General features: G+C 46.9%; 1 protein-coding gene and 2 pseudogenes across 1 annotated transcript; 2 read left to right on the forward strand and 1 right to left on the reverse strand.

Moving 5' to 3' along the window:
* The first annotated feature begins 1,891 nt into the window (after positions 1-1,891).
* LOC105724903 (growth factor receptor-bound protein 10-like) lies at positions 1,892-4,013 on the forward strand (annotated as a pseudogene).
* A 554-nt stretch (positions 4,014-4,567) lies between these two features.
* On the reverse strand, positions 4,568-6,406 carry LOC105724894 (CREB-regulated transcription coactivator 1-like; annotated as a pseudogene).
* Positions 6,407-9,967: 3,561 nt separating this feature from the next.
* CUNH9orf153 (chromosome unknown C9orf153 homolog) lies at positions 9,968-13,140 on the forward strand (the record flags this gene model as incomplete). The annotated part of the gene is made up of 2 exons (XM_012464238.2): positions 9,968-10,045; positions 11,717-13,140. Coding segments are annotated over 2 exons (588 nt in total), but the record flags the coding sequence as incomplete, so codon positions are not given.
* Between the last annotated feature and the right edge of the window lie 2,784 nt (positions 13,141-15,924).

The raw sequence follows: 15,924 nt of genomic DNA on the forward strand, positions 1-15,924 counted from the left end.
TTGGCCAGGATGATCTTGAACTCCTGACCTCGTGATCCACCCGCCTCATCCTCCCAAAGTGCTGGGATTACAGGCGTGAGCCACCACGCCCGGCCTTAATTGTTGATTTCTAAGTGTTCTTTGTACATGTGTATACAAGTTCCTGGCCAGATGTATGATTTGTAAACATTTTCTCTCATTCTGTGATTGGTGTTTTCACAATTTTTACTAAAGCACACAAGTTTTTAATTGTGATGAAGTCCAACTTATTTACTCTTTTCTTCGTAGTTTATGCTTTGGTGTTATAGCCAAGAAACCATTGTCTAACCCAGGGTCACAAAAATTTACCCCTATGTTTTACTCTAGGAGTTTTATAGTTTCAGCTCTTTTAAGTTCATTTTGCGTAGGGATTGAGATAGGGGTCTAACTTCATTCTTCTATGTGTAGTTATTTAATTCTCCCAGCACCATTTATTGAAAATACTATTTTCCTCCATTGAATTGTTTTGGTAACTTTGTCAGAAAATCAATTCGCCATAATTGGGTTCTGTCTAAATAATTTTAAACCTTTATTTCATTTCCTGTTATTTGTGTATTCCTTTTATATGACACAATAGCTGTTCGACATTGTGGTTCTCTCAATTTCAGCTTCAGTTCTATTATGTTTTTATTTAGATTGTCATAAAACAGAAGGAAGGACATTCTGTTTGACTAAATGGGGAATCAGAGTGAGCATAGGCTCAAAGAAAGAATGCACGGAAGCACAGAAAATTGTTTCAGAAACAACAAGCCAGCTGGCTAAAGTATAGAGAACATTTATGGCATTGTGGTAGCACTGAAATACGATATTTTTAAATGATAGACAAGGGTCGGGGGCAGATTGTGGATAGTCTTTTTAAGTCTGGTCAAGAAATTTATAAATTGGCCCAGCGAAGTGAGTCACACCTGTAATCCCAACACTGTGGGAGGCTGAGGCAGGTAGATCACCTGAGGTCAGTAGTTTGAGACCAGTCTGGCCAACATGGCGAAATCTCATCTCTACTAAAAATATAAAAATTAGCCAGACATGGTAGCACATGCCCGTAATTCCAGCAACTAAGGAGGCTGAGGCAGGAGAATTGCTTGAACCCAGGAGGCAGAGGTTGCAGTCCAGATGGCTCCACTGCACTCCAGCCTGGGCGACAGAGTGTGACTCCATCTCAAAAAAGAAAAAAAAAGAAAAGTGAGGCTTGTAAAAACTACACTGGAATTGATAATTAAGAAGTTGCTATTGCTTTTAAGAATTCAATTTTATTTCATCAGCCAGGTAGAAGATAAATGTCATTATACTGAAGAATACATGATGAAAATATAAATGTAGCAAGTTCAGAGGTAAAGAAGAGACAAGGGTCCAGAGTTAGTGGTAGGATCACAGTCAAGAGAAGGTAAGGTGTATTGTTACCCCAAGTGAAAAACATTTTACGTATTTGCAAAGAAAGGAAGGAGTCATTGGGGAACATTAGACTGCAGATAAGAGAATGATAGAGAAGCAAGAAGGAAGAAAAGAGTTGTTTGAAGGGAAGGGAGGACAATTGAGGGGAAATATTCCACAAGAGTTATGAGGAGGGTCTGGGTGCAGTGGCTCATGCCTGTAATCCCAGCACTTTGGGAGGCCAAGGCGGGTGGATCACTTGAAGTCAGGAGTTTGAGACCAGCCTGGCCAACATGGTGAAACCCCATCTTTGGCGCTGACCATGATGCTGAGCAGGAAGCAGCAGCCGCAGGCCCAGTGACTGGCGGCTCAGTGACCATCAGCCCAGTGACCAGCAGCCAGGTCTTCACCTGGGTCCTCTCAGTGAAGCCAGGGTGGCCACCCCATCAGACAAAGCTACTGAGCCATCTCCTGACAGGTGCTCCAGTGCAGTAAATGTAATTTGAAAAAGGCAGAAGGAACCCATGGCTTTAGCTGGCTGCCCGGATTCCTTTTTGTACCATCCCTACTACCAGGACAAAGTGGAGCAGACACCTCGCAGTCAACAAGACCTGGCAGGACCAGGGCTCCCCGCACAGCCTGACCAACTCATGAATCACCAGGAGGATGATGTGGACCTGGAAGCCCTGGTGAGCGATATGAATGCACCCCTGGAGAGCATGCAGCTGGACACGGTGCCCCTCCTGCAGAATGGCCAGCATGCCCGCAGCCAGCCTAGGGCCTCAGGCACTTGGTCCGTCCAGCCTCAGGCATCCCCAAGGCAGGGCGTGCAGCGCTCCCAGCCCGTATACATCCTTGCTGTCAGGCGCCTTCAGGAGGAAGAGCAGCAGTTTAGAACCTTGTCTCTGCCGGCCATCCCCAATCCTTTTCCCAAACTCTGAGGTCCTGGGAGCCCCTCTGAGCCAGGCTGCCGCAAAGCAGGATGTTAAAGTCTTTAGTGAAGATGGAACGAGCCAAGTGGTGGAGATTCTAGCAGACATGACAGCCAGGGACCTGTGCCAGTTGCTGGTTTACAAAAGTCACTGTGCGGATGACAACAGCTGGACACTAGTGGAGCACCACCCGCACCTAGGATTAGAGAGGCGCTTGGAAGACCGTGAGCTGGTGGTCCAGGTGGAGAGTACCATGGCCAGTGACAGTAAATTTCTATTCAGGAAAAATTATGCAAATACGGTTCTTTAAAAATCCAATGAATTTCTTCCCAGAAAAGACGGTTACTTGGTGCCAGCAGTCAAATGGCAGTCAAAGCCAGCTTTTGCAGAATTTTCTGAACTCCAGTAGCTGTCCTGAAATTCAAGGATTTTTGCATGTGAAAGAGCTGGGAAAGAAATCATGGAAAAAGCTATATGTATGTTTATGGAGATCTGGCCTTTATTGCTCCACAAAGGGAACTTCAAAGGAACCCAGACACCTACAGCTGCTGGTAGACCTGGAGGACCGCAATATCTTCTTGATCGCCGGCAGGAAGCAGTACAGCGCCCCCACAGACCACGGGCTCTGCATAAAGCCAAAGTCAGGAACGAAACTAAAGACCTGAGGTTGCTCTGTGCAGAGGATGAGCAAACCAGGGCATGCTGGATGACAGCGTTCAGACTCCTCAAGTATGGAATGTTCCTTTACCAGAACTAGCGAATCCCTCAGCAGAGGAAGGCCTTGCTGTCCCCATTCTCAACGCCAGTGCGCAGAGTCTCTGAGATCTCCCTCGTGGCGATGGATTTTTCTGGGCAAACAGGAGGTGTGATAGAGAATCCGGCAGAGGCCCAGAGTGCAGACCCAGAAGTGGGCCACGCCTGGAGAAAGCGAAGCACACGGCTGAACATCCTAGGTAGCCAAAGTCCCCTCCACCCTTCTACCCTAAGTACAGTGATTCACAGGACACAGCACTGGTTTCACGGGAGGATCTCCAGGAAGGAATCCCACAGGATCATTAAACAGCAAGGGCTCGTGGACGGGCTTTTTCTCCCCCGTGACAGCCAGAGTAATCCAAAGGCATTTGTACTCACACTCTGTGTCATCACCAGAAAATTAAAAATTTCCAGATCTTACCTTTCGAGGACGACGTGCAGATGTTCTTCAGCCTAGATGACGGGAACACCAAATTCTCTGACCTGATCCAGCTGGTCGACTTTTACCAACTGAACAAAGGAGCCCTGCCTTGCAAACTCAAGCACCACTGCATCCGAGTGGCCTTATGACCGCAGACGTCCTCTCGGCTGAAGACTGGAGGAAGTAAACACTGGAGCGAAGAAGCGGTCTGTGAGTTAGTTAAGATCACACGTTGATTGTGCACCTGGGGACCCAGAGCGAGATGGGTTCATTCGGTGTCAGCTGACCAAGATTGACTACTTTGTTGGACTTAAACGACGATTTGCTGCTGTGAACCCAGCAGAATCGCCTCCCTCTGCATTGGCCAAATTGGGGAGTTCATGAAAGATCCAGCGCAAATTTGAGAATAAACTGGAATGATCATCTTGGCTTGTGCCGCTTAGGAGCAAGAACCGAAGAGAAATGATTGGAAATGAACTCCTGCCCTGGAATAATCTTGACAATTAAATTTAAATCTTTTTCCGTTAAAATAGTGTTTATTTCACTTTGCCTCTGCCCTGTGTTCTGGCGCCTCCTCCCTGGGGCGGCGTGTGGGGCTCACTCTCTATCTGACCACGGGTTGGGGGACCGGGAACCAAGGAAGGCAGTGAGAGCTGGACAAACAGTTGGAAAATGCACCGCGGCCCACAGCGCTGGCGGACCATGCGCGCCCCTCCCCTGAGCCTGCCCGCCACGCTGGAGCCGACACTTCCCGCATCCTACAGGGGACGACAGTTTAGGCCCCGGGGCTGGGGCTGGGGGCGAGGGAGCCGATGCAGGGAGGGTCTGCGGGGGCGGGGGGCTCATGGCCGCCTGTCCCAGCCCTGCCCCGGGCGGGCGGGTGGGTGGAAGGCCCAGCTCGCGGCCTCGTGATTGGGCTTCGCGGTAAGTGGAAAACCGGGGGCGGGCTGGCGGGGGGCGCTTGGCGGCATTGCAAGATCAGAATCACAAGCTCGGCCGATGGCGAGGGACGGAGCGCGGCCGTCCCCAGGCTGGGGAGGCGCCGTCGGGACCGCTGAGCCGCAGGGTGCGCTCACAGGCGGTCCATCCGGAAGGTGTCCTCGGTGGCCGTGTCGGCCAGAACCGCGTCGGGGTCGTTGAGCATGTGCAGTTCGTCGAGGGTCAGGGGGTCGATCTTGAGTTCATCCAGGGGAAACTGGCTGTCGGAGTCGAAGCTGACGTCGCCGACCCCGGCCAGAGAGCTGGTCAGTTCTTTAGAGAAGCTGGGGGGGACTCTCCTGTCACTGTGAGGATGTTGGGGATGCCGCTGCAGCTGGCGTAGCGCAGCTGCCGCGAGTCCAGCAGGCTCCCGTGGCTGCCCGTGAGGCCCATCACGGCCGCCCGCGAGTAGTTGAGGGTGGAGCCGGGGCCGGACAGGCTGCTGGAGCTGATGGCGTTCTCCATCGTGCTGAACTGCTCCAGCTGGTGGGACAGAGCGTTGGCCTGGCCGCCATCTGTTGCTCATAGTACGCGTCCCCAAACACGCTGCCCAGGGTGGAAGTGTGTTGCGGGGAGCTCCCCGGGGAGAAGGCTTGATTAGAGGCTGGCGAGGTGGGAGACTGGTTGGCCGGGCAGCCGGCGCTCCTGTGGTACTGCTGCAGAGCCGGCGCCGAGGCGATGTCGATCCCCATCGACGGCTGGCCGGGGTTCTCTGGGGGGCGCTGGGGGAGAAAGAACGGTACCGTGACCGCGATTGGGGATGGCTGGCAACAGGGGGCCGCAGGGGGACAGGCTGACGGACGCCTGCGGGGGTGGCGGGGGCGGCGGCTGCTGCGACGCTGGCGGCGGGGGCTGGGGCTGCTGGGAGCCCGTCTGGGTGAAGAAGGCGTAGGGCAGCTGCTGCTCCAGAGACAGGGCATCCATGGCCACGGCCTGAGTGATGGGGGACAGGGTGGGCGATGCCTGCTCACGCCTCGCCTCTGTGCTCAGGGACAGGGGGCTGACGCCGGCTGGGCGGTGCTGCAGAGAGGACCCAGGTGTGCTCATTTCCTGGCCGGCGCCGTCGATGCCCAGGTGCGTCAGGTTGGCTTTGAGGTTGCCGGTGCTGCTGGCGCTGCTCAGCGCGGGGAAGGTGGGCTCCTCGGGGTCCAGCGGGATCGGGAGCGGGGAGGGGAAGTGGATGTTGGTCAGGTCGGGCAGGGAGCCCCCAATGTTGTGGGTGGCCAGGATCAGGGCTGTAGTGTTTTCCTGGTCGGCGGATGGGAAGATGTTGATTCCGGGGACCTCACAGGACTTGGGCCTGGATCCCGTCTTCTTGGTGTCCCACTCTTGCTTGGAAAGGTTTTTGTCTGCCTCTGATGTGGTCTCTTCCATTCCTGGGACTGTTAACAGTAAGACTTTTTTTCTGGTTCACGTCCTGGGACCCACTGGTAAAGGATTCTGGCTGTGTGGGCGTCATTTTGCTCTGGTGCAGTGCAGAGTCAGAATTGGTCTTTCTCCAACTGGTGTCCGCGGGTGGCCGGAGGTACACGGTGCCGTAGGGGCAGCTGTCGGCCTGCCGTCCGTGCTTGTCCACTGACGGGCCGGCGGTGCGGGGAGCCGAGCCGGCCAGGCTCCGGTACATTCTCTCCACCAGCCCGTGGTTCCGGGTGGTCCGGCTGGTGTCCAGGCCCGAGGATTGGAAGGGGGTCTGGAAGGGCAGGTGCATGGCGCCACTCCCAATCTGGTTCACATTGAGCAAGGCCCCGCCGTAGTACTGGTCGCGGCTCGGGCCCAGTTGCAGGTACTGGGATTTCTGGAGCTGGAGCCGCGCGGCCCGCGTCAGGCTCAGGTCCTTCATGACCTCCTCGAAGGCCGCCGTCTCCTCTGACTGCTTCTGATTGTGCAGCACGATCTTCTCGATGAATTTCCGCGGATTGTTCGAAATCGCCATCTTCTCACCGCCGCCGCTGCCGCCGCCTCCTCCTCCACCTCCTCGCCCCCGCCACTCGCCCGCGCCACCGTGCAAGCGCTGGCTGGGCCCCCTAATTTTGTATATACAAAATAAGCCAGGTGTGGTGGCACATGCTTGTAGTCCCAACTACTTGGGAGGCTGAGGCAGGAGAATGGCTTGAACCCAGGAAGCAGAGGTTGCGGTGAGCCGAGATCATGCCACTGCACTCCAGCCTAGGTGACAGAGCGAGACTCTGTCTCCACCCCCCCAAAAAAAAAGAATTATGAGAAGGATAAAATATATCACCCTGGGTGGGAGAGAGAGAAAATTAACGTTAGTTGAGCAGAGAGAACTTTTTTCTTCTGCTTTGGAGGAAAGGGTGAAAAGTTGGGAGTGAGTGCAAATGGACAACAGGATACCACCCTTGGGAGTTCCTGTGAGATGTCCTTGCCCTTCACAGTAAAACGCAAATTTGCTCTGGGAATTTCTGGGAATAACAATGAAGAAAAGTGCCACAGAGCCCCTGCAAGAGCTCCACTTTACTTGCACGAATCTTTAAACAGGCCCATTGGCCATATTTCCATAACTTCTCCAGGAACACTCTCCATGAGAGATTGGATCAAAGGGCTAATCTAGATTTAGGTATTGACTTGGATCAAGCAAAAAGACTGAGGTTAAAAGTTTGCTAGTCGAGTCAGCATTTAAATGTATAAAAGCATTTTTGGCTAGTGATCTGTTTCAGCATTCAGAATCCTGACACTTCAGTGAGAGGGAGGTGCACCCAAAGGTAGTTTAGCAAAGGGGATTAGCAAGAATCTAAACTTCTTTGTGCTCCATTCCCTGTCATCAATACTACTGTAATAAAATGAGGACATATTTCTTAGCTATTGCTTTGACTCTCTGTATAGAGAGTTGCAAGATTGGCCGTTGAGGTTGGACATTGTCTACTTGAATCGGCACTGCTGATTAAAATTGGGAGGCGACCAGGAAAGAGAGAAAGGAGGGGAGAGCGGAGAGAGGTTAAATCTTTCCCTATTCTGAGGGAAGGGAGAATATATATTAACCCTTGGTGATGGGAGAGGGCAGCCTTCCTGTGGTGAACAACTCTGAAGTTGTCTGAAAGGCAATACAAATAGTTGACTAGAAGGCATTGAGAGGTGTTAGATAAAGCACGTTAGAGAAATATTTTCCTTTGTAGGAAACGTTTCTTTCCTTTGCAGAAGGAAAGCACAATCAAGTCTTATTTCAACTGTCTAGGGATAAAAAGCTCTGTGGCAGGCATGCTGCACTGTACCACTTTAGTCCTGCATATCAATGTAGTGATCTCAGTAATGACAAATAGTGACAAAAATGTATTTGGAGAATATATAGATATATATTTGGAGAATATATATGTGTGTGTGTGTGTGTCTGTGTGGCTGTGTGTATGTGTGTGTGTGTGTGGGGTCCATTCTGGGTTTTTCTACTTTGCTCAGGAAGGAGAAACATAGTTGTTTTCACTTCATCCCAAATACCGAGTGAGTGCTTTTGGTTCATCTCAGGCACTCATCCCAGTGACCACAGCTGCCAGTCAGGATACAGTGGTATCCTGTACCTAGAAACATATTTTCCCTCCATACATTCCCTTACCTACCAATAAGGGTTTCACTGGAATAAGTTAAGGCAAGAATGTGAAGTATTATGAACTTTATCTGTATTTATTGCTATATAACAATTCACCCAAAGCTTAGTGGCTTGAAACAACAATAATTTACTATTTGTCAAAATTTTAGAGTTGCCTTGCTCAGCTGGGAGGTGGTTCTTCTCCATTTGGGATCTGCTGAGGTTGCTTATGCTGCTGTAGTCATCTGGAGGCTTATCTGGGGCTGGGTGAACCAAGATGGCTTCCTCTACATGTCTGTTGGTTGATGCTGGCTTCTGAGTCTGCGTGGTCTCTCCAGATGTGCAACCAGTTCTCTTTACGTGGTGACTCAGGCTCTTAAGAATGTATAGAAAAGCTGCAAAGCTTCTTAAGGCCTGTATTCCAGCATTCACACTGTGTCACTGACACAATGCCAAGCATAGGCCAGCCCAGTCAATGTGGGCTGAGAGAACTTAACTGCCACTTATCAGTGAGATGAATTATGAATATTCTGTGGCCATTTTTAATCTTTTGCAGAGTAATTAAGCACAATTCCATCTGTAAAATGCCTTATAGTGTATCTGGCACAAAGCAAATTATTTTCAAAATGTTTATTGTTTTTATTATTATCATTACATATGAGCCTTTTCCTTTTGAATAAAAAATATATATATATTTTGTGGGTAAGGAGGTGGGTGAGTTTTTCTTTAGATGAACTGAAAGTTGATCAGAATATCTAAGGCAAAAAAATAAAACCATCTGGCTGGGTGTGGTGGCTCATGTCTGTAATCCCAGCTACTTGGGAGGCTGAGGCAGGAGAATCTCTAGAACCCCAGAAGGCGGAGGTTGTGGTGAGCTGAGATTGTGCCATTGCACTCCAGCCTGGGCAACAAGAGCAAAACTCCATCTCAGAAAACATATATATAAAATAAAAAATACAACCATCCATATAGGATTCATTAAACTAGTATTAAAACTAAATACACATGTTGTAGAAGAATTTGGATATTTCAGAGAAATGTTCAGTTGAAATGTGACAAATTTGGCAGACCTAAACTAGGAAAAAGCAAATGAAAAATTTAAATTGTGCCAGGCGCGGTGGCTCACGCCTGTAATCCCAGCACTTAGGGAGGCCGAGGCGGGTGGATCACAAGGTCAAGAGATCGAGACCATCCTGGTCAACATGGTGAAACTCCGTCTCTATTAAAAATACAAAAAATTAGCTGGGCATGGTGGCGCGTGCCTGTAATCCCAGCTACTCAGGAGTCTGAGGCAGGAGAATTGCCTGAACCCAGGAGGCGGAGGTTGCGATGAGCCGAGGTCACGCCATTGCACTCCAGCCTGGGCAACAAGAGCGAAACTTCGTCTCAAAAAAAAAAATAAAATAAAATAAAAATTTTAATTGTATTGATATGCTTTGGATTTGTGTCCTCATCCAAATCTCACGTTGAATTGTTATCCCATGTTGGAGATGGGGCCTGGTGGGAGGTGACTGGATCATGGAGGATTTCCCCCTTGCTGTTCTCATGATTGTGAGTTCTCATGAGACCTGGTTGTTTAAAAGTGTGTAGCACCACCACCCCCCGACCCACTTCGCTCTTTCTCCTGTCCAGGACATGTAAGACGTGCCTACTTCTCCTTTGCCTTCCCCCAATAATTGAGGCCTCCCCAACCACGCTTCCTGGACAGCCTGAAGGACTATGAGCCGATGAAACCTATATTCTTACAAATTACCCAATTTCAGATAGTTATTTATAGCAATTCAAGAATGGACTAATACAGGTATAAAATATTCAAAATGTCCCACTCACAAATTTCTGAAGATTTAAGAAGTATCACCTCCTCTTTTGTATTTTATCTGGTTTTGATCTTTGGTTTTGTCTTATATTGCGTTTTTAGGAATTAGGGAATAAAATCCCAGCACGATGTTCCTCAAAGGAGACACCAGTCCAGCTGAGGACAGTGGAGACACCAGTCCAGCTGAGGACGGCAGAGGGGCTGCCCTTCTTCAGTGTTCGGTATGTGCTTAACATTGTATGACGGAGTGTACACGGGGAGCTTTACATTCAAGAATCATAAACATTCAAAATATCAAACACACAGTGACATACTTGGGGAGCCATAGGAAACACCACAATGTCTCTTTAGTGACTTAACATTCTTAGTCACAGACAAATGTAGCTCTTCCCAGGGCAGGTGAGCAGAAGTGCTGAACTGTTTTCGTGATAGTTTGGTTATATAATTGGTTATAAAGCACCATTCACCACTGTTAGCTCACTTTTTTTTTTTCCTTCTTTAGGAAAAGATGCATTAACCAAAGAATAATCCAGCCCAATTTCCAGGTTGAGGATTTCATGATATCGGTCCAAACATCACACTATTTAACTCCCCAATAAAACATTGGAAAAAAGATTATCAGTGCCAACACATTTACATATAAAATCTCTACTTATGTACCAATTTCTAAAACAGTTACAAGATAGATACACAATTTGGGGTAAACTAACAAAACAGACTATCATAAAATATTAAAGGCAATACTCCTGGTCCATGGGCCCTTGTCACCTCTTACTTGAAGTTGGCGTAACTGAGAATGCATTAATATATTCCTGCAGAACTCATACTGGTTCCAGGGTCTGGACCATGAGTAGCCTCTGTAGCCACAAGCTCTTGACATTTTGGAAGACATCCAAAATCCCTTCTGTTTTCACACACATTAGTTCACTTTCTTTTTTAAAAAAATTTTTAATTTTTTTTAATTTTTTTTTTTTTTTTAAAAGATGGGGTTTCACCATGTTGGTCAGGCTGGTCTTGAACTCCCGACCTCAGGTGATCCACCTGCCTCGGCCTCCCAGAGTGCTAGGATTACAGGCGTGAGCCACCGCGCCCGGCCTCACTTTCTATTTGTTGCCCTTGCAATAACATTGACTAGGATTGAAAGAAAACTCTGTATTGGGCTAAACAACCTAAATTTTGGTTCTAACCTGAGACTGTGGCCTCTTTGACTTTCCAATGTAATAACCTAAGAAACCTCTTAGAAATGATGGGATTTGTAGGCAGTAGAGAATTTTAGATGGGGACAGGTCCTCTCCGGGATCTCTTACTGTTTTTTCTGCCAACAACTATTCCCAGACACTCCATAAATGCAACCATTTGCTCTGGTCAAACATTTCAGTAAGCAATGACTATTACAGCCTCCTCAGCACTGGATTCCTGAACATTCTGGGCTCTTTGAACACCAGGAAGAAGCTTTGATATCTAAGTGATCTGGCACCCTTTCTTCCTTCAAAGAAGTATAGCATTGTTCAAAGCAAGCAAAGGCCACAGTCTCCCACAGCTGTTTCTCTCCATGGTCACTCATAGAACTTTAGAGTCGGAAAGATGACTTCAAGATTTCTGAGTTGAATTCTAACTGCCCAATTTTATGACAAGCGTTTATAAGACGTGTCAAAATAATACATCTTTATGGGAATGAATCTGAGATTTGACCTCTCTGTTCTCTATTCCACATTGCCACAGTTGACTTGGTTTAGTTAGGCAAAGATATGTTCCAAAGATAAAAATGCTTTTGTTTTTATGGTTATTCATTGTCCTATGGTTATTTGTTATTTTTTCTAGGATTTGTGGGTCTGCCCAAATATTACATTTTTGTCAGTCTCGTGACTTGCCACTTTTTTTTTTGTCCACAGCTGCCAGAATTATATGCATGTATTGAACATTTTAATAAGGAGAGCAAGAAATCAAATCTTCTAAAAATACATGGTATTTCACTTAAGGAAGCACAGGAAGCCCTTGCTAAAAACCTGAATGTTCTGTCATTGACCAAGGGCACTTATGTGAGAAGAGATCTCCAACCTGTTAGCAGGTGCACAGTGGTTAAAAAAGAGAAGAAGCCAGCATCCATGACTGAGCTCCTCCACCGCACCTTACTGGAGGGCTCACTCCCTCCAGTGGAGAGGCTCTCCAGGTCCCAGCAGAGGCTGTCACGGTGTGGGATCCCCCCTCCCAAGCACACTTTTCCTTATGAAATTCTCATTGATCACTCAAATGCCTTGGCCCAGGTTACCACACAGAAGAAGGTTCCAAGCTCCAAAATCGTATGCAGGCTAGGCATTTCCAGTGCCACTACAGAAAAATTCATCTTTGAAGATAAACTTCATAGATACCTCTTAGTTGACCCAGGTAATTTAAACAGATGAGGCCACATGGCAGAAAAGGAATGGAAGTCTCATTGCAAATTTACTAGAGCAGACATACTCAAATACTGACCTACAGCAATTTTGCAATTCTGGGGTTCATGGCTGAACAAGCCTGGGAAACATAGAAAGACCCCAACTGCACAACAAAAAAATTAAAAATTAGCTGCGCTAGGTGGCATGTGCCTATAATCTCAGCTACCTGAGAGGTTTAGGCATGAGGATCACTTGAGCATAGGAGTTCGAGGTGGCACTGAGCTATATCACACCACTGCATTTCAGCCTGGGTAACAGAGAAAGAACCTGTCCCTAAAAAATGAATAAATAAAAATAAAAATAAATTAAAATGCAGAACAAGGAATCCAGAATTCCAGGATCAAGTCCCAGATTCGTTCTTAAAAAGATGTAATACATTCTTAAAAGATGTATTATTTAGGTGTGACACTTAAACTCTCCTTTACAAAATGAACCAGTTGAACTTGGACTCTAAGGCACTCAGAGCTGTTTGTTTCTTGTTACATGAAGTTAGTATTATTTTTTTATTCTTCAGTATCTTGGCTTTAATGCAATTAAGGGCTATTTTTAAGAGTTTTTTTTTCATGACACTTTATTCTTTCCTTATTGATCCCTTTCTAGCAGAGTTTTTAACAGAGGCCACCAACAACAGGAGGAAATCTTGATTTCTGATTCTTTAATAGAGAGGTGCCCATAAAAGGCAAAGGATCACACAAGTTTAAAATACATGAAATGTATGATGCTGAATTTTAATGAGAAGGGAGTGTCTTACACTCTAGGTCTCCGTTTTACTTATATAATTTGAGAGAGGTAATATTTTGTCATTTTGTTAATACATCACATCAATTTGTACTAACCTTCTGAAGTAGGTTCTTGATTCAAAATAAGACCATTTTCACGGCAAATATAACATCACCATTTTTTTTTTTTTTTTTTTTTTTGAGACGGAGTCTTGCTCTGTCGCCAGGCTGGAGTGCAATGGCGCAAGCTCGGCTCACTGCAACCTCCGCCTCCTGGATTCAAGCGATTCTTCCGCCTCCGCCTCCCGAGTAGCTGGGACCACAGGCATGTGCCACCATGCCCGGCTATTTTTTTGTATTTTTAGTAGAGACAGGGTTTCACCATGTTGGCCAGGATGGTCTTGATCTCTTGACCTCGTGATCCACCCGCCTCAGCCTCCCAAAGTGCTGGGATTACAGGCATGAGCCACCGCTCCCGGCCTCGACATCACCATTTTTATATTAAAAGTAGTGGGATGGGGCAACATGGCAAAACCCCGACTCTACAAAAAAAATTTAAAAATTAGCCAGGCATGGTAGCATGCACCTGTAGTCCCAGCTACTCAGGAGGCTGTGGCAGGAGAACTGCTTGAACCCAGGAGACAGAGGTTGTAGTGAGCCAAGATTGTGCCACTGCACTCCAGCCTGGGAAACAGAGCAAAACTCTGTCTCAAAAAAAAAAATGTAATGGAAAAGGCAGAAGGAGCAGATTTAAAGGAATAGATTGATTACTGTGAGTATATTTGGTCCAAGAAGTTGAAAGAGTCTTTGCTGTAACTCCCTACATTGATGTCTTCACAGAGCTAAATGCAGGTTCCTTTCATAGAGTCCTACTTTGTGTGCTTGGAGCCTAGGTAGAGGTGCAATAAAAGTAATCGTAGTTGCAGTGAGCCGAGATTGCGCCATTGCACTCCAGTCTGGCGATAGAGCAAGACTCTGTCTCAAAAAAAAAAGCAGTCGTAGGACTGGCCTAGATAATTCACAAAGTACACAAGTAAAGTCTGGGACCAGAGAGGAAAAAATCATGAAAAGCATTGAGACTCAGTAAGAAGAGCTAGTCACAAACCTATTGAAGAAGGGTTTTGGATGATTGATAGGGTCTTGAACATTTATGACTTTGCCATCCATAGGGGCCAAGTTTTTCTTTCTTCCTAATGCATGAATTACCTGCTGTTACCTAACTTCTGGAGGTCTCTGATGTGGCCTCACAAACTCTGTGTTGGAGTCTCTTCTCTGCCTCTGTATCTTCATTTACCTAACTTCTGGAGGTCTCTGATGTGGCCTCACAAACTCTGTGTTGGAGTCTCTTCTCTGCCTCTGTATCTTCATTTCCTGAGATCCTGGAGGTAAATTTCTGGTACATGTCATGTCTATTCAAGAAATATGCATGGAACCAGGCAGGCATCTATATGAAGGATATCCAGTAATCCCTTAGGTGTAATTGGTGTTGCAACAATTCATCTTCTACTCTCCTACTCAGTCCAGAAAAACTTTAGGATCCTGGTATTCCAAAGTATACTACAGGACATATCCCTATTAGCACCACGCACTGGTGGAGGAAAAGGGAGTTTTGCTCTTCTCCTATTGTATGAGCTCCTCTTATTCAGGCCAAATCTTGTAGAATCATGTAGTTTAGGAATGTGTTTGACCAAAAATAACAGGAAAACCAAACGGGTTATTTTTCTTATATAGTTAGAAGTCTAGGGGTGTGCAGATAATGGCTGGAACAACGCTTTTTATCTCTCTATTTAATGAACACATTGTAATTGTACATATATATGGAATATGGAGTACAATATATATTTCAATAGATATATATGTTGTATAGTGATTGAATCAGTGTAGTTAGCCTGACCGTCATGCACTTACCATTTCTTTGTGGTGAGGCCTTTTTATTTTTGAGACAGAGTCTCACTCTGTCGCCAGCCTAGAATTCAGTGGCGCAATCTCAGCTCACTGCAACCTCCACCTCCTAGCTTCAAGTGATTCTCCTGCAGCTGGGAGTACAGGCGCCTGCCACCATGGCCAGCTAATATCTGTATTTTTAGTAGAGATGGGGTTTCACCATGTTGGCCAGGATGGGCTCAATCTTCTGACCTCGTGATCCGCCCGCCTCGGCCTCCCAAAGTGCTAGGATTACAGGCGTGAGCCACCACACCTGACCTGTGGTGAGGACTTTTAAAAACTTTCCTTCTAGCTCCTTTGTAAGATACCATATCTTATTGTTAACCATCCTTGCCCTCTGTGCACTAGAACACCAGAATTGATTCTTCTTATCTAACTCTTTTGTTGTAAATTAATTTTAAATTTTTTTTTTTTTTTAGACACTCTGTCACCCAGGTTGGAGTGCAATGACACAATCTCAGCTCACTGCAACCCTGACCTTCTGAGCTCAAGCAGTCCTCCCATCTCAGCCTCTTAAATAGCTGGGACCTCAGGTGCATGCCACCATGCCTGGCTAATTTTTGTATTTTTTGTAGAGATGGGGTTTCACCATGTTGCCAAGGCTGGTCTTGAACTTCTGAGCTCAGGTAATCTGCCTGCCTTGGCTTCCCAAAGTGCTAGGATTATAGGCATGAGCCACTGCTCCTGGCCCATTTTAAATTTTTTTGAGATGGTATCTTGCTATGTTGCCCAGGCTGGCCTCAAACTCCTGGGCTCAAGGAATCTTCCTCCTTCAGCCTCTTCAGTAGCTGGGACTTCAGGTGCATGCCACTACGCAGGGCTTCTAATTACAACTCTGAACCCATTGACTTATCTCTCCTCATCTCCCACTCCTTACTCTGTCCCTGGTGACCATGATTCCACTCTCTGTGGAGCCTTGCTTTCAAATGCCTCCAAGGACCTGGGCTCTGCCATTGTTTCGTGTGTACCTTTTGTTTTCACATCCAAAAGACATCTCCTTTA

The sequence above is a fragment of the Aotus nancymaae genome, unplaced genomic scaffold (genome assembly GCF_030222135.1).
Source record: "Aotus nancymaae isolate 86718 unplaced genomic scaffold, 86718_ANA_hifiasm-v0.15.2.pri h1tg000041l, whole genome shotgun sequence".
In the NCBI taxonomy this organism is placed as follows: Eukaryota; Metazoa; Chordata; class Mammalia; order Primates; family Aotidae; genus Aotus; species Aotus nancymaae.